The sequence below is a fragment of the Bufo gargarizans genome, chromosome 5, assembly GCF_014858855.1.
Source record: "Bufo gargarizans isolate SCDJY-AF-19 chromosome 5, ASM1485885v1, whole genome shotgun sequence".
In the NCBI taxonomy this organism is placed as follows: domain Eukaryota; kingdom Metazoa; phylum Chordata; class Amphibia; order Anura; family Bufonidae; genus Bufo; species Bufo gargarizans.
Window position 1 is genome coordinate 229,481,392 of NC_058084.1, and position 24,904 is coordinate 229,506,295.

At 43.2% G+C, this 24,904-nt stretch overlaps 1 protein-coding gene across 8 annotated transcripts in view; it reads left to right on the plus strand.

Annotated features, from left to right (window-relative positions):
• PTPN3 (protein tyrosine phosphatase non-receptor type 3) overlaps positions 1-24,904 on the plus strand; it is a 1,297,151-nt gene that overhangs the window by 568,519 nt on the left and 703,728 nt on the right. For all 8 annotated transcript variants that reach the window (XM_044294788.1, XM_044294784.1, XM_044294789.1 and 5 more), the window contains one exon: positions 6,115-6,235. In XM_044294788.1, coding sequence (XP_044150723.1) covers positions 6,115-6,235 — 121 coding nt within the window. The remainder of the gene's footprint in view (positions 1-6,114; positions 6,236-24,904) is intronic.

Below are 24,904 nucleotides of genomic sequence, written 5' to 3' on the forward strand. Positions count from 1 at the left end.
TCCGGCCCGTACGCCTGCTTCCGCCCATTCTCCGCCTTGGTCATGACGGTGGTGACGGCGATCCGCATCATAGCTGCATGACCGCCCTCTCCCCCGCCGGCCTCAGGAAAAGGGCGGAAGTAGTCTAATTGGTCATGCGCCGCTAATGTGACGAGGAGTCATGTGGAAGATCACGTGATCCGAGCTCTGTGATTCTATAGGTAGGCAGCGCTTTTTAAACTCATCCCTTTCCCTGACCCTTCACTCCTCCTGAGGAAGCAAACACACATGAAACGCTCGTCGAGGAGTGCCATCACCCAGCTGTCATCTCTAGTTTCTCTTAGTATGTTGCCCTACATGTTATTTGCACCGCATGGCTAGTAGACTTGGTTGATCTTTGCTATGATTGTGTTGCTTTGACTATCCTGTGGCATATGTACCCCGGCATTTATACTTTAAAAACCTGTGAGCTTTTGTACCCGCTCTGAGACTTATTCACAACATCTATTGTGGTCATTTTCTGTATTACTGCCCATTACTACTGTTATGAGGCTGTCAGCAGGGTGGTGAGCAACTGTGGTTAGTTCCTGCTGGTTCACATACAGTACAGACCAAAAGTTTGGACACACCTTCTCATTCAAAGAGTTTTCTTTATTTTCATGACTATGAAAATTGTAGATTCACACTGAAGGCATCAAAACTATGAATAAACACATGTGGAATTATATACATAACAAAAAAAGTGTGAAACAAATGAAAATATGTCATATTCTAGGTTCTTCAAAGTAGCCACCTTTTGCTTTCATTACTGCTTTGTACACTCTTGGCATTCTCTTGATGAGCTTCAATAGGTAGTCACCTGAAATGGTCTTCCAACAGTCTTGAAGGAGTTCCCAGATGCTTAGCACTTGTTGGCCCTTTTGCCTTCGCTCTGCGGTCCAGCTCACCCCAAACCATCTCGATTGGGTTCAGGTCCGGTGACTGTGGAGGCCAGGTCTTCTGGCGCAGAACCCCATCACTCTCCTTCATTGTTAAATAGCCCTTACACAGCCTGGAGGTTTGTTTGGGGTCATTGTCCTGTTGAAAAATAAATGATGGTCCAACTAAACGCAAACCGGATGGAAGAGCATGCCACTGCAAGATGCTGTGGTAGCCATGCTGGTTCAGTATGCCTTCAATTTTGAATAAATCCCCAACAGTGCCACCAGCAAAGCACCCCCACACCATCACACCTCCTCTTCCATGCTTCACGGTGGGAACCAGGCATGTAGAGTTCACCTTTTCTGCATCGCACAAAAACACGGTGGTTGGAACCAATGATCTCAAATTTGGACTCATCAGACCAAAGCACAGATTTCCACTGGTCTAATGTCCATTCCTTGTGTTCTTTAGCCCAAACAAGTCTCTTCTGCTTGTTGCCTGTCCTTAGCAGTGGTTTCCTAGCAGATATTATACCATGAAAACCTGATTCACACTCCTCTTAACAGTTGTTCTATAGATGTGTCTGCTGCTAGAACTCTGTGTGGCATTGATCTGGTCTCTAATCTGAGCTGCTGTTAACCTGAGGCTGGTGACTCGGGTGAACTTATCCTCCGCAGCAGAGGTGACTCTTGGTCTTCCTTTTCTGGGGCGGTCCGCATGTGAGCCAGTTTCTTTGTAGCGCTTGATGGTTTTTGTGACTGCACTTGGGGACACTTTCAAAGTTTTCCCAATTTTTCGGACTGACTGACCTTCATTTCTTAAAGTAATGATGGCCACTCGTTTTTCTTTACTTAGCTGCTTTTTTCTTGCCATAATACAAATTCTAACAGTCTATTCAGTAGGACTATCAGCTGTGTATCCACCTGACTTCTCCACAAGGCAACTGATGGTCCCAACCCCATTTATAAGGCAAGAAATCCCACTTATTAAACCTGACAGGGCACACCTGTGAAGTGAAAACCATTTCAGGTGACTACCTCTTGAAGCTGATCAAGAGAATGCCAAGAGTGTGCAAAGCAGTAATCAAAGCAAAAGGTCGCTACTTTGAAGAACCTAGAATATGACATATTTTCAGTTGTTATATATATATATAATTCCACATGTGTTAATTCATAGTTTTGACTCCTTCGGTGTGAATCTACGATTTTCATAGTCAGAAAACTCTTTGAATGAGAAGATGTGTCCAGACTTTTGGTCTGTACTGTATACAGTCATGTGAAAAAATTAGGACACCCTTTGAAAGCATGTGGTTTTTTGTAACATTTTTAATAAAAGGTTATTTCATCTCCGTTTCAACAATACAGAGAGATTAAAGTAATCCAACTAAACAAAGAAAACTGAAGAAAAGTATTTTCAAGATCTTCTGTAAATGTCATTCTACAAAAATGCCTATTCTAACTGAGGAAAAAGATAGGACACCCTTGCCCCTAATAGCGAGTGTTACCTCCTTTGGCTGAAATAACTGCAGTGAGACGGTTCTTGTAGCCATCTACCAGTCTTCGACATCGGTCTGAGGAAATTTTACCCCACTCCTCAATGCAGAACTTTTTCAGCTGTGAGATGTTTGAGGGGTTTCTTGCACGTACAGCCCTTTTCAAGTCACCCCACAGCATCTCAATGGGATTCAAATCTGGACTTTGACTTGGCCATTCCAGGACTCTCCATTTCTTCTTTTTCAGCCAATCTTTGGTTGATTTACTAGTATGTTTTGGGTCATTGTCATGTTGCATGGTCCAGTTCCGCTTCAGCTTTAATTTTCTAACTGATGGTCTCACATGTTCTTCAAGCACCTTCTGATACACAGTAGAATTCATCGTGGATTCTATGATGGTGAGCTGACCAGGTCCTGCTGCAGCAAAGCAGCCCCAAACCATGACACTTCCACCTCCATGCTTCACAGTTGGTATGAGGTTCTTTTCTTGGAATGCTGTGTTTGGTTTACTCCAAACATGTCCTCTGCTGTTGTGTCCAAATAATTCAATTTTGGACTCATCTGTCCAAAGAACATTATTCCAGAAGTCCTGGTCTTTGTCAACTTTATCTCTGGCAAATGTCAGTCTGGCCTCGATGTTTCTCTTGGAAAGCAAAGGTTTCCTCCTTGCACACCTCCCATGCAAGTTAAACTTGTACAGTCTCTTTCTGATTGTAGAGGCATGTACTTCTACATCAACAGTAGCCAGAGCCTGCTGTAGTTCTCAAGATGACACTTTAGGGTTTTTGGAGACCTCTTTTAGCATCTTGCGGTCTGCTCTTGGGGTGAACTTGCTGGGGCGACCAGTCCTGGGCATGTTGGCAGTTGTTTTGAAAGCCCTCCACTTGTAGACTATCTTCCGGACAGTGGAATGGCTGATTTCAAAATCTTTTGAGATCTTTTTAAATCCCTTCCCAGACTCATAGGCTGCTACAATCTTTTTTCTGAAGTCCTCTGACAGCTCTTTTGCTCTCACCATGGTGCTCACTCTCACTTCAACAGTCAGGAGCACACCAAACTAAATGTCTGAGGTTTAAATAGGGCAAGCCTCATTCAACATGCAGAGTAACGATCTACTAATTATGTGCACCTGGTGTAATATACCTGTGTGAGATCTGAGCCAATTTAAGAGGGAATACATGTGAGGGTGTCCTATCTTTTTCCTCAGTTAGAATAGGCATTTTTGTAGAATGACATTTACAGAAGATCTTGAAAAGACTTTTCTTCAGTTTTCTTTGTTTAGTTGGATTACTTTAATCTCTCTGTATTGTTGAAACGGAGATGAAATAACCTTTTATTAAAAATGTTACAAAAAACCACATGCTTTCAAAGGGTGTCCTAATTTTTTCACATGACTGTATGTACTGTGAAATAATGTTCATTTTTAAAGGATATTAATAAACTTGACATTTTATTATTCATACTTGGTGTGTTACGCACTCCTTTCTTGTTGTGATATATTGTATATTTTGGGAGTGTACCATTCAATTTAGATAGTTGGTTATTAAATTTTTATTCAGTGATAAATATGTTTTTTGATTTTTACTTTTTTTTCACTTTTTTTTAACTATTTTTTGACCCAAACCCACTTGGCTCTTGAAGATCCAGTGGGTCTGATGTCTGTGTAATACAGTACAGTACACTATATAGTGTATTGTACTGTATTTTACTTACTCTTTGTCTGAACAGATCTATGTCTTTAGCACAGATCTGTTCAGCACCATGGACAGCAGGATGCCTGAGAAGGCGTCCTATTGCCATGGGAACCTTCCCCGTCTGCCACAACTGAGCAGGCGGGGAAGGGGAAGGAGGGGAGCTCCCTCCCTCTGTCACCCCATCCTGTCTGGGGGCTGCAAAGGCACAGCAGCCCCCCGATGGGAGAGGGAGGTAGCTCCCTGACTGTTAACCTTTTCCATACTGCGGTCCGTACGGACCGCAGTATGGAAAGGGTTAAACGGCTGACATTGCAGAACAGATGTCAGCCAGTTATACCAGAGTGTCAGCAATGTGCAGGAGGAAGGTGGGTGATCGCGATCCCACCTGCCGCACCGCCCGCACCGCCTGAAACCTCCCCTACACCACCCGCCGCATAAAATCATTCAGTGGTGCAGGGGGGGGTGAAAAATCTTTTACTCCTGGCATTTTAAATTTTCTGATCCCCGCGATCAGAAAGTGCTGTAAACCGCAATTCTGAATTGATCTGTGGTTTGCAGCGATCGCCGATATGGGGGGGAGGGGGGTCACAGGACCCCCCTCGGCATTGACCCTGGGTGCCTGGCTGTGTGTAACAGCCGGGGACTCAGCACTGTCACCATGTCTGCAGACATGTTGCCAGTTTAATGCCATGACGAGTATACTCGTCATGGAGCCCTAAGTAGCAGTGCTCCATGAGAGTATACTCATCATAGGTCCTTAACGTGTTAAAAGGGTTAAATTATACTGTTTAATACTGTGTAACTGCATTTTATATGTTTTAATAAATATCCTGTTCATTATCACTGTATTTGCAATGCTCTGTGGAAAGGGTTAATGAATACTGAGAGACTGTTAGGACTTTGAATGAGAAGCTGTTTTTTTACCACAGCTGCCATAGAGTTTAAAGAAGACTTTTTTGAGGGGAAAAGCCAGAAGTTTTTTTATTACCAAAAACAGACAAACTGAGTTTGTGACTGTCTGGTTTAGCTATGTTGTTATGTCTGAAAACTTATTTTTATCTGGAAAAACTGCTGTGTCATTGCCATTGAGTACCATTTAAGCTGTAATGTAAGTCTACAAGAGACTGAAAGTGTTATAATGTATCTGTATGTGCTGAGCTTCTCCACTCCATCCCTCCCCCTAAAAGGTTCTAGTCTAGCTAAAACTGTGTATAAGGAGAGCAGTCAGAGCCCCTTGTGTGCTGTAGTTAGGGACCAGTGTTTGGAGGGAAAGACTCATGCCAGCCTGCATGAGTGACCAGAAGAAGATGCTGAGATATGAGCGCTGAGCCACAGACCATGGGTCACTAGCCCTGTGACCAAGAAGCCACCCAGACTACTGAGCTACAAACCATTGGCCCTTGATGCCAGCCTTCTGAGAGAGAGATCACAGACCATGGGTCACTAGCCCTGTGAACAAGGAGCCACCCAGGCTACTGAGCTACAGACCATTGGCCCTTGATGCCAGCCTTCTGAGAGAAAGAGTGAAAGCTAGCTTAGGCCTTTCCTCAGCATCAAACCCTTCTTCTGCCAGGGAGAAGACTGGAGAAGCCAGCCCAATGCCTCAACTGTATTGTTTTGTGCCTGAATTCCTCCAGTAAAAAAGCACCCTGGTTAACTGCAGACCCTGACTCTCTGGACTTATTTCCCATTGGGGTGCACCATGCCCTACCATCCCTTCTGGAGAGCTGCAACACATGGTTGCACTTTGACGGCGACCAGGGGACCCAGTGTACCGTTGGGGCCACCCCAAACCCGGCCACTGCATATCATTTTTGTTAAAATTGTTTAATATTGCTGCTCAAATAATTTCACTCCGGATTTATAAGACAGACTGAGTTTGTGACTGTCTGGTTTAGCTATGTTGTAATGTCTGAAAACTTATTTTTATCTGGAAAAACTGCTGTGTCATTGCCAAATAATTTCACTCCGGATTTATAATTATATAATCTTCAATTATGTTGATTTTTATTTTGTTTTTTTGAACAGCTAAGTTTGGCGATTACAATAAATCAGTACATCTTCCCAGATACCTTTTAAATAATCAGTTCATTCCTGATCAAGACAATGATTTTATAAGTAAAGTGGAATCCCTCCACAACCAGCACAGGTAAATATCGATTCTTGGGAGAAAGGAGTTGCACATACATTCTGTTTTTGAAATTATATAAATAATGATTATTGTTATAGTAGTGTTCAAACTGTTTTGCTACTAGAATGTAAAAAAAAAAACCACCCAAATAAGGCTACTTTCACACTAGCGTTTTAGTTTTCCGGTATTGAGTTCCGTCATAGGGGCTCAATACCGGAAAAAAAACGCTTCAGTTTTGTCCCCATTCATTGTCAATAGGGACAAAACTGAACTGAACAGAACAGAATGCTCCAAAATTCCCTTTAGTTATGTTCACATACCGGAGAGCAAACCACAACATGTTGTAGTTTGCTTTCCGTCCTCGGATACGGAACAAGACAGATCTGGCATGACCCCCAATGCAAATCAATGGGGATGGAGCCATTTTCTCTGCCACTATCTGCCACAATAGGAAACAGATCCGTCCTCCATTGACTTTAATTGGAGTGCATGACGGATCCGCCTTGGCAATGTTAAACATAATACAACCGGATTCGTTCATAACGGATGCAGATGGTTGTACTATCAGTAACAGAAGTGTTTTAGCTGAACCCTGCCGGATCCAGTAAAAATGCTAGTGTGAAAGTAGCCTGAACAAACATTTGTCCTAAGGATTAGGTATTATTATTAAATTGGTTGTCCACCTTTTATTGTCATGAGTAGTAGTATAGGGACCAATGTCTTGTCAAACTCAAAGTGACAGGTGCCCCGACCCTTTTTAACACCATAACCCTTCCCAGAAACACCCCAAAAAGCCCAAACACCGCCCAGATCTGCCCATTTCTCTCCCCTCATCCGTCCCAAACCACGGCTAAATGCCACCCACTTTGATATGCTTTTCATATCATTTTATAGGTCTTAATATAAATTTTATATCAAATTATAAGCTTTTCATATAACTTTATAAGTCTTTATCAAATGATAAGCTTTTATTAACACTTTTTATCCCGTTTATAACATTTTGATATCAATGCACAAAATCATATCATTTTGATATGCCTTTTAATACCTTTTATATCATTTTGTGCTTTGATATCACTTTGATATCATTTTGATATGAATTTTATATACACCGTTGCTTTTTTCATATCACTTTATAAGTCCTTATCAAATGATATGCTTTTATATAATCACTGCCTTACAGACAATGACATGTCTGGATTTCCTATCATTTTATATGGTTTAATATAAATTTTATATCAAATGATAAGCTTTTTATATCACTTTATAAGTCCTTATCAAATGATAAGCTTTTATTAATACTTTATATCCCATTTATAACCTTTTGATACGTTTTTGTACCACTTTTATATCATTTTGTGATTTGACATCACTTTGATATCATTTTGATATGCCTTTAATATATTGGCATGCCCTTATGATACAGTTTTATACCACTTTTACGTCATTTTGTGATTTGATATCACTTTGATATCATTTTGATATGCCTTTTATATATTGGCATGCCCGGACATGTCCAAAAGACGTATGCTACATGGCCGGGCCTCTTTTAATTATAATAGCAACGATAAAAAAAAATCAAGGATGACAAAATTTTAATCATTTGAAAAAGTTGTATTAATTTAATTATAATGCTATACCATGTAAATTAAAAGCACTCTTATAACTGCAGCCCACGCTTACAGTGTATGCATGTCTATGAAATCTACAACCATTGTGAGGGCTTGAGTGTAATTTAACTCCCACCACACAACGGACAGCAACACACTAAATTTGAATTAAAAACCTGAAATGTCACATTCCTGCTAAAAACTCAGCTTGATTTGGGACCATTGGCCTCTCAATGACATTCACAGAGTTGTCCCTTAGCCACGCCTCTGTTGTCTTGGCTGTATGCTTCAGGTGATTGTCTTTTTGGAAGGTAAACCATCTTTCCAGGTTTAGAGCACTCTGGATCCAGTTTTAATTTAAATATATCTGTATTTTGCTTCATTCAGCTTTCCCTCAACCTGACCAGTCTCTTTGTACCAGCCACTTAAATAAAACACATACCACATGATACTTCCACCACCATGCTTCACTATAGGGATGGTATTTTACAGGTAAAGAGCAGTGCCTTGTTTACTCCATACATGACATTTATAATTAAGCACCAAGAGTGTTGGTTTCATTAGACCAGATAATCTTATTTCTCACTATGAGGGAAGAGTGGCCAGAAAGAAGCCTTTCATTAGTAAATGACACATGAAGGCATGCAAACACCTAAATTATTCTGAGTGTCAGAAACTAGATTCTCTGTTTTGCTGACACCACTACTTTTTGGTCTTAATTCTAAATGTCATGTCTGGATAACAGAATGTTCATGACCTCTACAATACCATCCCTATAGTGAAGCACGGTGGTAGCAGCATCATGTTGTGGGGATGTTTTTCAGCTGCCGAGACAGAGAGACTGATCAGGTTGAGAGAAAGCTGAATTCAGCAAAGAACAGAGATATTTAAATGAATACAGTACCTAGAATGCTCTGAACCTCAGACTGGGGAGGTTCACCCTTCAAAAAGATAATGACCATAAGCGAACAGCCAAGACAACATTGCTAAAGAACAACTCTGTGAATGTTCTTGAGTTGCCCAGCTAGAGCCCTGACTTGAACCCAATCAAACATCTCTGAAGAGACCTAAAAATGGCTATTCGCCAATAGTTCCCATTCAAGCTGACAGAACTTGAGAGGATCTGCAGGGAAGAATGGCATTAAAACTCTAAATTCAGGTGTCCATCCAGCCCTTTATTTTACCCAAGAAGACTGGAGACTGTACTCATTGCCAAAGGTGCTTCAACTAAGTCCTGAGTAAAGAGTCTGAATACTTATGTCAGGCTAATTTCCCATATGTGTTTTTGCTGGATCCGTCATGGATCAGCAAAAATGTTTCTGTCATGATAATAAAACCAGCTGCATCCGTTCTGAACCTATCCGGTTGTATTATTTTTAAAATAGCCATGACGGATCTGTCACTAAAACCACTGTGTTTTTGCTTGCAGTGTTTTTCTGTTCGTGATGGGGACACAACCAAACGATTGCATCAAATCTATTGCATCCAGTTTTATTCCCATTGACAATGAATGGGGACAAAACTAAAGTGTTTCCCTCCGGTATTGAGATCCTATGATGGATCTCAATACCGGAAAGGAAAACAATGATGTGAAAGTAGCCTTAATGCAATATTTTCGTTTTTCCTCTTCAAGAAAACAGAAAAGATTTCTAACATTCTATTGGCACTTTTTCAATATGGGGTATTATTGAGAGCAGAATGGTGGGAAAAACGTTTTTCTTTTTTAACTTTAGCACAAGGCCGCAACATGAAAAAAGTGTAGTGGTCTGATGACTTTTTCCAAATTGTACTGCTTCCAGTGTTGTAATGCTGTAATGTTATTTATAGTGAACAAACTATATAAACTGTATTGATCATTGTATTCAGTATTTTCAATTGAAAAGTTGTTTAAATGCTGCAGTAACTCAAAGAAAATGTCTACAAACAAACTGTGACTGACGCTGTATGAGTAGAAAATGCAGAAGTAGAAGTTTAGCACCATCCTCTATCATATGCAGCCATGGTCATAGAATATAATCTAATATATAAAGCTGAGTGCATGTGTGTATGTCCACTAAATGAATCTGCACTGTCACATTTACAATCATGAAATTTGGCACACAGGTACATCAGGTGTCCAGGAAGGTTGTAGACCAGGTCTCAGCTCTCTAGCACATACCGTTCCTGAGCTATTCCCAAAAAATGCATTAGTCAATAGAAGCCTGGTCACATGACCCTTATCAGCCAATAGAAACTTGCAGGCCCTTAGTCTCCACATACAATTCAGACATTTTTCTTCACTTCTGTAGGTCAGCTTTAAAGTGACGGGGCGCTGTAGATGACACTGTTAAGGGAGCAAAGTGCTATGGAGGTCACAGTCAAGGGGGCAGATAGGGTGGCCATTCAGGTCCCCCTTAAAAGACAGGCCTAAAAACTACGCCCTAGGTCCCACTATGCGACACCCCGATACGGTTAGGCCATGCCCCTCCCACTCTGCAGCTGACAGGAATTGAAAAAATTAAGTAAACAATCTACTTCTGGCACAGTGCTGTCTGAGAGTGAGCTGTTCAAAAGGACATCCCTGTGTTCGTCCAGGCTCTGCGCCAGATAGAGTACAAGGAGTCTGAAAGCTGAAGTGTCTGGCCTAAAACTGGACCTCTGGCCACCCTAGGCGCAGGTTGCTGTGGAGGTCACAGTTAAGGGGACAGTGTGCAATGGAGGTCAGTGTTAAGGGGCAGATTGCTGTAGAGGCCACTGTTAAAGAGGTTGTCCGGGTTCAAAGCTGAACACAGACATACCTCCATTTTCACCCAGGCAGCCCCCCTGACTTGAGCATCAGAGTAGTTCATGCTCCGATTCTCTCCTTTGCCCTGCGCTAAATCACACAGGGCAAAGGCATTTTTTTTAGATCCGGTAACATACCGGGCTCTCCATGGGGCTGCCAAGAAGCACAGTGTTGTCACCGGCGCTGATGGGCAGGCTTTAGCACTGCCCTAGCCAGAAAAATGGCTAGTGTAGCGCTAAAGCACGCCGATCACAGCTGGTGACGTCACCAAACACACTGCAGGGCGTAAGCTTATGCCCGGCAGTGTGTGATTGTAAACAAAAGATCCCTTGCCCTGCCCGATCTAGCACAGGGCAGAGAGCATCGGAGCTTGAACTGCTCCGATGCTCAAGTCAGAGGGGCTGCCGGGGTGAAATGATGGGCATGTCTGGGTTTAGCTCTGAACCTGGACAACCCCTTTAAGGGGACGGGGTGTTGTGGAAATCACTGTAAAGGAGATGGGGTACTGTGGAGGTTACTAATAAATGGGTGGCCACTGTGGAGGTCACTTTTAAAGGGGCCGGTCACTGTGGAGGTCACTGTTAAGAGGGTGGGATGCTGTGTTGGACACTGATACAGGGGCGGGCGCTGTGTAGGTCTCTGTTAAGGAGGCAGGGAACGGTGGAGGTCACAGTTTAGGGGAATGTCCACTATGGAGGTCAGTGTTAGGGGGTGCGGTGCTGTAGAGGCCATTGTTAAGGGGGTGGGTTATTGTGAAAATCACTGTTAACGAGTCACTAAAAAGGGTCACTGTTAAAGGGGAGGGTCACTGTGGATGTTACTGTTAAGGGGGCAGGCCGCTGTGGAGGTCACTGCTTAGGGAGGAGTGGACTGTGGAGGCCACTATTAAAGGTGCAGCGGGGTACTGTGAGGTCACTGTTAAGGCAGTGGGGTACTGTGATGTCACTGTTAAGGCAGCGGGGTACTGTGAGGTCACTGTTAAGGCAGCAGGGTATTGTGAGGTCACTGTTAAAGGGGCAGTCACTGTGGAGGTCTCTATTAAGGGAGCCAGGAATGGTGGAGGTCAGTTAAGTGGACTGTAACCTATGGTCAGTGTTAAGGGATGGGTGCTGTATAGGTCACTGTTAAAGGGGCGGGCCCCTGTCAAAGTCATAGTCAAGGTGGTGAGGTGCTGTGGAACTCACTGTTAAAAGGGCAGGCTCCTGTGAAGGTCAAAGTTAAGGGGGTGGGCTGCTGTGGAGGTCCCATTTTAAGGATACACAGCACTGTGTGGTGGATCAGTGTTAAGGGGCTCTGGAGGTCACTGTTAAGGGGGTGAGGTACTGTAGGTGTCACTGTTATAGTGGATACTGTCAATATATTTTATTGACACACACAAACATTAAATTAAATAGATTGAAATATACCATTGCTAAGCTGGGTTCTTCTGATAGTGGTTTTATATAGTAATAATAATCATGGGAACTTAAACTACCCAGATATAGACTGGGAAACTGAAACCTGTATATCTCATAAAGGACAGGTTCTTGGCAATAACCAAAGACAATTACCTTTCCCAACTGGTTCAGGACCCAACTAGAGGGGCAACTACACTGGACTTAGTATTAACTAATAGACCTGACAGAACAACAGATGTGCAGGTTGGGGGACACCTGGGAAATAGTGACCATAAAGTAATAACCTTCCAATTGTCATTCAAGAGAGTATTTCTTCTGGGAGGAACACAAATACCAAACTTCAAAAAGCAAGATTTAGCCAACTAAGAGAGTCCATAGGCCTAACTAACTGGAACAAAGTCCTCAAAAATAAAAATACAGGCACAAAATGGGATATTTTTAAAACCATCTTAAAATCTAATAGTGAGAGGTACATACCTTATGGGAATAAAAGGTTAAAGAACAATAAAAAAAACAATGTGGATAAATAGAACTGTAAAGAAAGCAATAAGTGACAAAAAGAAAATTTAAATCACTAGAACAGGAGGGTAGCGAGGAAGCACTGAAAAACTATAAGGAAAATAATAGAATATGTAAAAAAAGAAATAAAAGCAGCCAAACTAGAGACTAAGAGATTAATTGCCAAAGAAAGCAAAACTAACCCTACATTATATAAATGGTAAAAAATATAAATCTGAAGGTGTCGGCCCTCTACAGAGTAATGAGGGGCGAGTTGCAGCGAGATATGAGGGGAAAGCAAAGCTATTAAATATTTTTTTCTCCACTGTATTCACTGCAATAAACATCAGATGAAAATCCAGAATGTAAAAGTAAATTCCCCATTAAAAGTGTCCTGTCTGACCCAGGAAGAAGTACAGCGGCGTCTTAAAAAGATTAAAATAGACAAATTGGCAGGACCAGATGGCATTCACCCCTGTATCCTAAGAGAATTAAGTAATGGCATAGCCAGACCCTTATTTCTGATATTTTAAGACTCTATATTGACAGGGAGTGTTCCACAAGATTGGCACATAGCAAATGTGGTGCCAATATTCAAAAAAGGGTCCAAAAACAGAGCCCGGAAACTATAGGCCGGTAAGTTTAACCTCTGTCGTGGGTAAACTGTTTGAAGGTTTTCTAAGAGATGCTATCTTGGATCACCTCAATGAAAATAAGCAAATAACGCCATATCAGCATGGCTTCATGAGGGATCGGTCATGTCAAACTGATTTAATCAGTGTCTATGAGGGGGTAAGTTCTAGACTTGACCACGTTGAGTCAATCAATGTCGTATATTTGGACTTCTTTAAAGCATTTGACATTGTACCACAAAAAAGGTTAGTATATAAAATGAGAATGTTTGGTCTAGGGGAAAATGTCTGTATGTGGGTAAGTAACTGGCTCAGTGATAGAAAACAGAGGGTGGTTATTAATGGTACACACTCAGATTGGGTCACTGTCACTAGTATGGTACCACAGGGGTCAGTATTGGGTCCTATTCTCTTCAATATATTTATCAATGATCTTGTAGAAGGCTTGCACTGCAAAATATCAATTTTCACAGATGACACTAAACTGTGTAAAGTAATTAACACAGAAGAGTATACTACTACAGATGGATCTGAATAGATTGGATGCTTGGGCAGAGAAGTGGCAAATAAGGTTTAACATTGACAAATGTAAGGTTATACACATGGGAAGGAATAATGCAAGTCACTCATACATAGTAAATGGTAAAACACTGGGTAACACTGACATGGAAAAGGACCTATGAATTTTGGTGAACCGCAAACTAAGCTGTAGAAACCAGTGTCAGGCAGCTGCTGCCAAGGCCAATAAGATAATGGGCTGCATCAAAAGGGGCATAGATGCCTGTGATAAGAACATAGTCCTGCCACTTTACAAATGACTAGTCAGACCATACATGGACTACTGTGCACAGTTCTGGCCTCCTGTGAACAAGGCAGACATATCAGAACTAGAGAGGGTTCAGATGAGGGCAACTAAAGTAATAACTGGAATGGGTCGACTACAGTAGCCTAAATGATTATCAAAATTAGGGTTATTTACTTTTGAAAAAAAGACTACTGAGGGGAGATCTAATAACTATTGTGGGAATTTGCTCTTGTAGGCAGCTTAGCGGATGCAGTATAGAGGCAATCACAAAGTCTTTAACCCCTTAACGACCCAGGACAAAAATGCTCGTCCTCAATCGCCGACACTTCGCACTAGAGAACGAGCGTTCTTGTCCTGCAGTCGTTCCTCCCCGCACGTGCGGTCCCACGATCAGCAGCAGAGATCCGTCGGTTACTGACAGCCGGATCCCTGCTGCATCCACCAGCATCGGCTATAACGCAGATGCCGGTGGATTAACCCCTCATATGCCACGGTGAGCTCTGACCTCGGCATATGGGAAGTTTGCGCTCCCTCACCTCATCCATTGGTCCCCACACTGCTGTGGCGGGTACTTGATGGTTGCCATGGCAGCCCCAAGGCATTCCAAGGCTTGGGGCCTGTCATGTACGGAAGCCTAAGAGGCCCAGCCCCCAGACTGGGTCTCCTAGGCCAGTGTTTCCCAACCAGTGTGCCTCCAGCTGTTGCAAAACTACAACTCCCAGCATGCCTGGACAGCCTTTGGCTGTGCGGGCATGCTGGGAGTTGTAGTTTTGCAACAGCTGGAGGCACACTGGCTGGGAAACACTGTCCTAGGCAACTGTTAGCGTCTTACAGTGTAAGACACTAACAGTTCAGTACAGCACAATACAGATGTTTTGTGCTGTATTGAAATAAGGATCAGACCCTGTCCCATAGTGGGACATATTAGTTATCGTCACGTCCGTATCGACCAGCTCTATAAATATATTACATGACCTAATCCCTCAGATGAACACCATAAAAAAACAAAAATAAAAACTGTTCTAAATAAAAAAAAAATTGTCTCAAAAAGGCCTACGCCCACCAAAATAGTACCAATCTAACCTTCACCTCACCGCGCAAAAAAATGAGCCCCTACCTGAGACAATCGCCCAAAAAATAAATAAAAAAAAACCTATGGCTCATAATATGGAGACACTAAAACATATTTTTTTTTGTTTTTAAAAAGCTGTTATTGTGTAAAACGTACATAAAAAAAATAAATGTAACCCGGGCCCAAACTGTGCACAGTTCAGAAGCGAGCCTATCCGCCTCAGGGTTAGAGGAGGAGACTGATGACCCAGAATGAAAACGGGGATGAAAACCATGATTACAAAAGAAAGGGGAGACCCCAGCAGAAGAATGAACACGGTTATTTAAAGCAAATTCAGCCAACAAAAGGTATTTTTCCCATAATTGCTCGTCATCAGCAACATACGACCTCAGGAATTGTTCCACATACTGATTATGGCGTTCAGTCTGCCCATTACTCTCAGGGTGGTAGGCGGAGGAAAAAGACAACAAAATCTGACATCTTTGACAGAACGCCCTCCAAAATTTGGACACAAACTGCACACCCCTGTCAGATACAATATTTTCCGGGAAACCATGTAACCGTACAATTTCTGTCACAAAAATAGATGCCAGGGTATTGGCATTCGGGAGTTTAGATAGAGGAATGAAATGAACCATCCTGCTAAACCTATCGACCACTACCCAAACCACAGTCTTACCCTCCGCCGGCGGCAGGTCAGTAATAAAGTCCATTAAGATATGGGACCAGGATCTACTGGGAATGGGTAGGGGTCGTAGGTTACCAGCAGGGCAAGTCCTAGGTGACTTAGCATAAACCTCAAATAGAGTGGGCCACCAATAGGATCTAGAAACCAGCTCTCTAGTGCCGTCAAAACCAGGATGTCCACAAAAGGCAGAATCATGACACTCACCCAACTGCTGGAGACAAAGTTGTAAGGGAACAAACAACTTATCTGTTGGGGTGGTTGTTGGTGCCAGATGTTGTTCAGACTTAATGAGAGCCGAGATATCTTGGATTAAGGCTGCTACGAAGATATTTGCTGGTAGGATGGATTCAGGCCGTGCCTCTGTAAGCTGAAAAGCATGGAAGCTCCGAGATAATGCATCAGCCTTCACGTGTTTACTTCCAGGCCTGAAAGTAATGGAGAATTCAAAACGAGTGAAAAACAGTGCCCATCTAACCTGATGGGGATTCAACCTCTCAGCAGATTCGAGAAACATAAGGGTCTTATGGTCAGTGACAACAGTTACACAATGCCTTGCACCCTCCAGAAAATGCCTCCACTGCTCAAATGCCCACTAAATGGCCAGCAACTCCCGATTCCCTATGTCGTAGTTTCTCTCGGTGGAAGAAAATTTTCTGGAAAATAATGCACACGGTCTTAGGCTAGTTAGACTAGCAGGACCTTGTGAAAGGACTGCTCCTGCGCCGTCCTCAGACGCATCCACCTCCACAATAAAAGGTCTCTCCTGATCTGGCTGGATCAGAATGGGAGCGCTAATGAATGCCTTTTTTAGTGTTTCAAACAAAATAATGGCCTCAGTAGACCAGTTCTCCAAATCCGCCCCTTTCTTAGTAAGGTCGGTCAACGGTTTAGCAATTACTGAAAAATTCTTAATAAATTTACAGTGGTAATTGGCAAAACCTAAGAACCATTGTAAGGCCTTTAAGGATGAAGCCCTTACCCATTCCTTAATAGCTAGTACCTTACCAGGATCCATCTTAAAGGTGTGAGGGGTCAGGACATGCCCTAGAAACAGTATCTCCTGTACACCAAATACACATTTCTCTTGTTTAGCGGGCAACTGATTCTCCCTCAACACCTCTAATACTTGTCTAACATGAGACACCTGAGATTTGAAATCAGGAGAAAATATCAAAATGTCGTCAAGATAGACAATGACAAATTTTCCTAAAAACTCTCTAAGAATATAATTCATAAAGTTTTGGAACACAGCTGGGGCAGACCTTAATATAATCCTCCATGGCCTTGCGTTCGGGCTGAGAGAGATTATAAATACGCCCCTTAGGAAACCTGGCACTTTCTTCTAACTCTATGGCGCAATCATAAGGTCTATGTGGTAGTAGAACCTCCAGGGTAGGTGATGAGAACACATCATAATCTTCCCTAATGACCGTGGGTAATATATCAGATTCTACTGAGACCCCAGCTTGTACCACAGACAAGCACGAGTCACACTTAGATCCCCATTTCACCAACTCCCCCCTGGATCAATCAATAGTGGGGTTGTGTAATCGGAGCCAAGGCAACCCTAGTACCACCTCGACCGGTAAGTTCTCCAGGACTAAGAGGGAACATTTCTCAGAGTGGGACACCCCCACGGTTAAAGAAATCTCTGAGGTACATGACCTCACCATACCACCTACCAAGGGAGTGGCGTCAATAGCCATGACATGGATAGGTGTAGGAAGAGAAAAAATTGGAATACCCAGTCTAATGGCGTACAATAAAGCTGGCCGCTGAACCAGAGTCAATAAAGGCCTTACCCGGCCATTTATTAACCCCCAGAGATATAGTTATAGGTACCAAAAGCTTACATTTCCTAATATCAGGGTGTACCTGGTCTTTAGGTTGCCTTGCCTTGGGAGACTTAACAGAGAAGGTCTTCTTTGGACACTGGTTGATCCAATGGTCAGGATCTCCACAGTAAAAATACACTCCATGTCTGCGGCGCAGATTACCTTGAGTCATGCCAACCTGCATGGGTTCTTCGGTAGAGACCTCAGCGTTGTTTCTGGGATAGACCTCAGGCTGGACCACCATCTGAGAAGAGAACTGTCGTTCCTGTCGTCTCTCTCTAACCCGTCAGTCAAGTCGGACTACAAGGGTCATCATCTCCTCTAGAGTCTCTGGAAGCTGATAACTCACTAGAAGATCCTTTAAGTTATCAGACAGACCTGACCTGAACTGACTCTTAAATGCTGGTTCATTCCATCCTGAGGGAACACACTACCTTCTGAATTGGGTGCAATACTCCTCCGCAGGTAGATCGCCCTGAACCAGAACCTTAAGAGCAGTCTCGGCTACCAGTGTCCTGTCTGGTTCATCATACAGGGTACACAGGGCCTGAAAAAAAAAAACCTCCACTGATGTTAAACAACTGGTGTCAGCAGGTAAAGAAAATGCCCAGTCCTGGGGATCACCCTGTAACCGGGAAATGACAATGCCCACGCGTTGACTCTCGGGGCTAGAGGATATGGGGCACAAACGGAAAAAAAAGTTTGCTATTTTCTTTAAAGGAAAGAAACTTCTTCCGATCTCCAGAAAAGGGCTCAGGAAGCTTAATCTGGGGCTCTAAATGTGGACTGGAGGCCTGAGGGATGGAATTATCTTGTCCTAGCTCAAAAGAACAGTTTCTCCCCTAGCTCCTGCATAATCTGCGTCAGGTTAGAGACATGGTCAGTCAGGGTCACCAGAGGATTCATGATACAGTGGTTAGGTTACGGCCTGTTAATCTGTGACGGTAACGTACACTACACACAGGGGGGAGAATAGTGACCACTGCGCTCCACCCTCACCCCTGGCCCTGCCTACTTGCCTCGCAAGTCCTAATGACAGGGGACAACTAGACGGCAGTCCCTACCTTAGGATACGTGCTGGGAAGACAGACAAGACAAGTAACGGAACGTGAACGGACCGGGTCAATACCTACAGAGCTACACAGTACTATGGAATGAGCAGAGAATAGTGATAAAAAGCAGAGGTGAAATACCAGGAGAGAAACGAAGTACAACAGGAGTCCACAAAGAATCGTCAGGTGGCAGCCGGGTCAGGATACCAGAAGAGATGCGCTGTACAGGAGGAGCAGGCAGAGAATCGTCAGGGAACACAGGATCAGGTAAGTATGCAGGAACAAAACAATCACCAGATACCAAACATTAACAGGCAACCTATGGCCAGCAGGCTGCCTGTATTTATAGTGGATAGTGAGGGTCATGTGACGTGGTCGGCGTCACATGACCGAAAGACAGACAAATCGAGCACGGAGTGATCAGCTCGGCGCTCAAGGCAGACCTTGGAGCAGGGAGCCTCCCAGCTAGCAAAGCCGGCCTGGGAATGAGGCCGAACATAGATCCTCGCTCCCGAAACTAAGCAGCAGGTCGGCGGCTGATGGAAGACCAAGTGCGCCTTTGGCGCCCCGTGACACATTTCTTGTTACCTTGCCTCACAAAAATTGTCCTACACTAGTACCAACAAAACTTCCACCCTATCCTAGAGTTTCCAAAATGGGGTAACTTTTTGGGAGTTTCTACTCTAGGGGTGCATCAGCGGGGCTTCAAATGGGACATGGTGTCAAAAAAACGAGTCCAGCAAAATCTGCCTTCCAAAAACCGTATGGCATTCCTTTCCTTCTGCACCCTGCTGTTTGCCCATACAGCAGTTTACGACCACATATGGGGTGTTTCTGTAAACTACAGAATCAGGGCCATAAATAATGAGTTTTGTTTGGCTGTTAACCCTTGCTTTGTAACTGAAAAAAAAAAAGAGGAAAATTTGCCCAAAAATTTTAATTCTGAAATTTCATCTCTATTTGCTAATAACTCTTGTGGAACACCTAAAGGGTTAACAACGTTTGTAAAAATCAGTTTTGAAACCCTGAGGGATGTAGTTTCTTAGATGGGCTCACTTTTATGGACTTTCTACTCTAGGGGTGCATCAGGGGGGCTTCAAATGGGCCATGGTGTCAAAAAAACAGTCTAGCAAAATCTGCCTTCCAAAAACCTTATGGCATTCCTTTCCTTCTGTGCCCTGCCCTGTGCCCGTACAGCAGTTTACAACCACATATGGAGTGTTTCTGTAAACTACAGAATCAGAGCCATAAATATTGAGTTTTGTTTGGCTGTTAACCCTTGCTTCGTAACTGGGAAAATATTATTAAAATGGAAAACCTGCCAAAAAAGTGACATTTTTAAATTGTATCTCTATATTCCATTAATTCTTGTGGAACACCTAAAACAAGCATGTCAAACTCAAAGGCTAACATGGGCCAAAAAAACAAAATTTAAGTTTATGTGGGCCGCATAAAAAAATAAAATAAAATCGGATCCACCGTCTGCATTATATGAGCGGATCAGTCTCAGGCGGATCCGCTCTGAACGCAAGTGTGAAAGTAGCCTTAGGGGCGAGAACCTGGGATCTTTCATCCCTTGTCCTATTCAGCTCTATCAGGGTGAATAGGACTTCACACTGTCCCTGCTGCTCTGTGCCTTGTGCACACAGCATCAGGGATGTTACCATGGCAACCAGGGCTTCTGTAGCGTCCTGGCTGCCATGGTAACTGATCGGAGCCCCAGGCTTACACAGCTGGGGCTCCGATCAGAAGCTGCCACTGCACCACCAATGAGGGGGAGGGGAGAGGTCCCTGTGGCCACTGCCACCAATGATTTTAATACTGGGGGGGTTGAGAGAGGCTGGCGCACTGTGCCACCAATGATTTTAATGGGATGGGGGGTTGAAGGGGGGGGGGGGCACACTGCACCACCAATGATAAATTACCCCTTTATACAGGAGGCTGGTACTGGCAGATCAGCAGTTAACCCCTCAGGTGCGGCACCTAAGGGGTTAACTGCCTCTGATCGCAGCTCCCTGTCAGCGGCAGGGTGCCGGCAATGCGATTCTGCTGCCGGCACCCGCCTCCTGTATTGTGTTAAAGACTGACTTTCACTATCAGGCCACACAGAGCGGCGCCCAGCGATGTCTCAGCACTCACCATTAGTCCTGGGCGCCGCTCCGTTCGCCCGCAGTGCTCCATTACTGTCTCCTGCTCCACATGCTGCTGATTACTATCGGAGCGATGGGAGGAGACATCAGCTTCACTAGTGGGCATCCCTTCTTCCTGGCTGTAGCGCTGTCCAATCGCAGCGCAGGGAGAAGGAACGCCCACTAGTGAAGCTGATGTCTCCTCCCATCGCTCCGATAGTAATCAGCAGCATGTGGAGCAGGAGAGGAGACAGTAATGGGGCACTGCGGGCGAACGGAGCGGTGCCCAGGACTAATGGTGAGTGCTGGGACATCGCTGGGCGCCGCTCTGTGTGGGAAATGGGAATAGTCCTATCATTGGTGGCTCAGTGTGCCCGCCCCTCCTCCGCCCCTCTCTCCTCATTGGTGGCGCAGTGCGCCCGCCCCTACTCCCCCCCTCTCTTCTCATTGGTGGCAGCGGCAGCAGCACAGAGGGAGGGAGGACAGCTTCCTTCTCCCTGTGCTGCTGAGAGAACATGAGCGCGCCGATAGCAGCGCACTCATGTTCAGAGATACTAGACTGCGCAGAAGCGCAGCCCAGTATCGAAAAAACGGAAATCACGGTATCATATCGATACCGGGACAACCGCCATCCTTCAACCGCTCCTGGACTGCCTCTGACTTTTTAATTTTATTAATTAATTTAAGGTTAGCAACGTTTGTAAAATCAGTTTTGAATACCTTGAGGGGTGTAGTTTCTAAAATGGGCTCATTTAGGTGGTTTCTATCATGTAAGCTTAACAAAGTGACTTCAGACTTGAACTGGTCCTTAAAAAGTTGGTTTTTGAAAAATTCTGCAAAATTTCAAGATTTACTTCTAAGCTTTGTAACATCCCCCAAAAATAAAATGTCATACCCAAAATGATCCTAACATGAAGAAGACATATTGGAAATGTAAAGTAATATCTATTTTTGTAGGTATTAATATGTATTATAGAAGTAGAGAAATTGAAACTTGGAATTTAGCAAATTTGGTATTTTTTTATAAATAAAAATGATTTTTTTTACTCCATTTTACCAGTGTTATGAAGTAAAATATGTGATGAAAAAACGTTCTCAGAATGGCCTGGATAAGTCAAAGCGTTTTAAAGTTATCACCACATAATGTGACACTGGTCAGATTTGCAAAAAATGGCCTGGTCCTGAAGGTGAAAATGAGCCCGGTCCTTAAGGGGTTAACTTAAATAGTTCAGTGTTTATTCACACAAAAGGCAACACAAAATAACAGTTTGCAGTATTGGTGTATGTTCACACCATGTAAAGTCCACCGAACACAAACGTTTACCTGGTTAGCAGCTTTTCATCAGCCATCCACTGCAGGCTTTAGGGGGCCTGTTTTCCAGCAATGCGGCTCTCACCGCGGCACACCTCATGCAGATCCCAAAACCACAGTGTCTCCACAGCTTCAGGGCTCATTCAGACGGCCATATGCTATCCGCAAAAATGCGGATCCGTTTTTTTGCGGATTAGATGCTGACCTATTCACTTCTATGGGGCCCTTTTCTATTCCAAGGTTCCGCAAAATAAATGAAACATGTCCTATACTTGTCCGTGAAAATCAGGACATGGCCCTATTGAAGTCTATGGGTCAGCAAAAATACTGAAGGCTATCCGTTTTTTTGCGGATCCGTTTTTTTGCAGATCCGCACAAAAAACGGATAGCATTCAGTATTTTTGCGGACAACATACGGCTGTCTGAATGAGCCCTCACTGTGAAGTGGAGGATAATCCACACAGCTGAGACTGCTGGCTGGGTTTTTATATATCAGCCAAAACCCAGCCTGGAGCGTGAGGAGAGGCCACCCACCCTGCACTTTGGCTGCTCCCAGTAAGATCTGGCCCAGATCAGTACAGAGAACTCTGCCATCATCTATTTATCCCCAGGACTGTGACTGTGACAAGGGGACACCCTCTGCATCTGGAGAAAAGAAGGTTTGTACACAAACATAGAAGAGGATTCTTTATGGTAACATAGTAAGGATGGGTTCACACTAGCATTAGGGATTCCGTAATGGCTTTCCGTTCTAACATGGTTATAACTGAAAATAAAGGTATCCATAAGACAGAATGACGGATCTGTTCTTCTGCCATAGACTTGTATCATGACGGAATGTAAGCCTTTAAAAGGAGTTTGCTCTCCGTCCTAATAGAAGTCTATGGGAATCAAAACGGATCCGTCTGGGTCCCGTTATGCAAGACGAAAAGCAAGGTCTTGTCAACAGGACTTTGTTTTCCGTCTTGCATAACGGGACCCAGACAGATCCAATATGCTTTCCCATAGACTTCTATTAGGACGGAAAGCAAACGGAATGCCTTTTAAAGACTTCGGTTTTGCATTCTGTCTGGGCTTCCATTATTTTATAACGGAATCCCTAACGCTAGTGTGAACCCACCCTAACATAGTTTATAAGGCTGAAAAAAGACACCTGTCCATCCAGTTCGGCCTGTTATTGTGCAAGTTGATCCAGAGAAAGGCAAAAAAAACTGCGATGCAGAAGCCAATTTTCCCCACCGGGCTCATTTTTTGCAAATCTGACCAGTGTCACTTTATGTGGTGATAACTTTTAAAACGCTTTTACTTATACAGGCCATTCTGAGATTTTTTCGTCACATATTGTACTTCATGACACTGGTAAAATTGAGTTCTAATTAATAAAAAAAATGCCAAATTTAATAAAAATAAAAATAAAATTGCAAATTTTAAAGTTTCAATTTCTCTACTTCTATAATACATAGTAATACCTCCCAAAAAAGTTATTTATTTACATTCCCCCGTATGTCTACTTCATGTTTGGATCATTTTGGGAATGATATTAGAAGTTTAGAAGCAAATCTTGAATTTTTTCAGAAATTTTCAAAAAACCACTTTTTAAGGACCAGTTCAGTTTAGGTCTAGAAACTACACCCCTCAAGGAATTCAAAACTAATTTTACAAACTTTTTTTAACCCTTTAGGTGTTCCACACGAATTCATGGAAAATAGATACAATTAAAACATTTCCCTTTTTTGGCAGATTTTCCATTTTAATAATTTTTTCCAGTTACAAAGCAAGGGTTAACAGCCAAACAAAACTCGTTATGTATGGCCCTGATTCTGTAGTTTACATAAACACCCCATATGTGGTCATAAACTGCTGTATGGGCACACGGCAGGGCACAGAAGGAAAGGAATGCCATACGGTTCTTGGAAGGCAGATTTTGCTAGACTGGTTTTTTTACTCCATGTCCCATTTGAAGCCCCCCTGATGCACCCCTAGAGTAGAAACTCAAAAAAAGTGACCCCATTTTAGAAACTACGGGATAGGGTGGCAGTTTTGTTGGTACTAGTTTAGGGTACATAAGATTTTTGATTGCTCTATATTACACTTTTTGTGCGGCAAGGTAACAAGAAATAGCTGTTTTGGCACGTTTTCTTTTTTGTTATTTACAACATTCATCTGACAGGTTAGATCATGTGGTATTTTTTTTTTTTTTAAATCATGTTTTAGTGTCCCCATAGTCTGGGAACCATACTTTTTTCAGTTTTTGGGCAATTATCTTGGGTAGGGTATGATTTTTGCGGGATGAGATGGCGGTTTGATTGTTTCTATTTTGGGGTGGGTATGACTTTTTGATCACTTGCTGTTACACTTTTTGTGATGTAAGGTGTCAAAAAATTGCTTTTTTTACACAGTTTTTATTTAAAAAATTGACGGTGTTCACCTTAGAGGTTAGGCCACGTGATATGTTTATAGATGCCGGTCGATACAGACACGGCGATACCTAATATGTCAACTATTTTTTACCAATTTTTTTTTTAACTTTATTTGGGGGAAATTATGTTTTGTATTTTTTTGTTTTTTACTTGAAACTTTTAACTTTATTTTTTGTCCCACTTTGGGACTTCAACTTTTGAGGGTCTAATTCCCTGTACAATGCATTTCAATACTTCCGTGTGTATTACTCATACAGCTTCCTGCCTGTGAGATCCAGGGGGCTGGATCTCATAGGCTTGTCACCGAAAGGCAGCACCGATGCCTAAGGAAGCCATCGGGGTTCCCCTACAGCCGCACGGGGACCCAATGACAACTCCCATAAAAGCCACAAACCGCAGGTCTGAATTGACCTATGGTTTGCAGGCGATCGCCGACACGAGGGGAGGTCACGGGACCCCCCCCGCGCATTGAC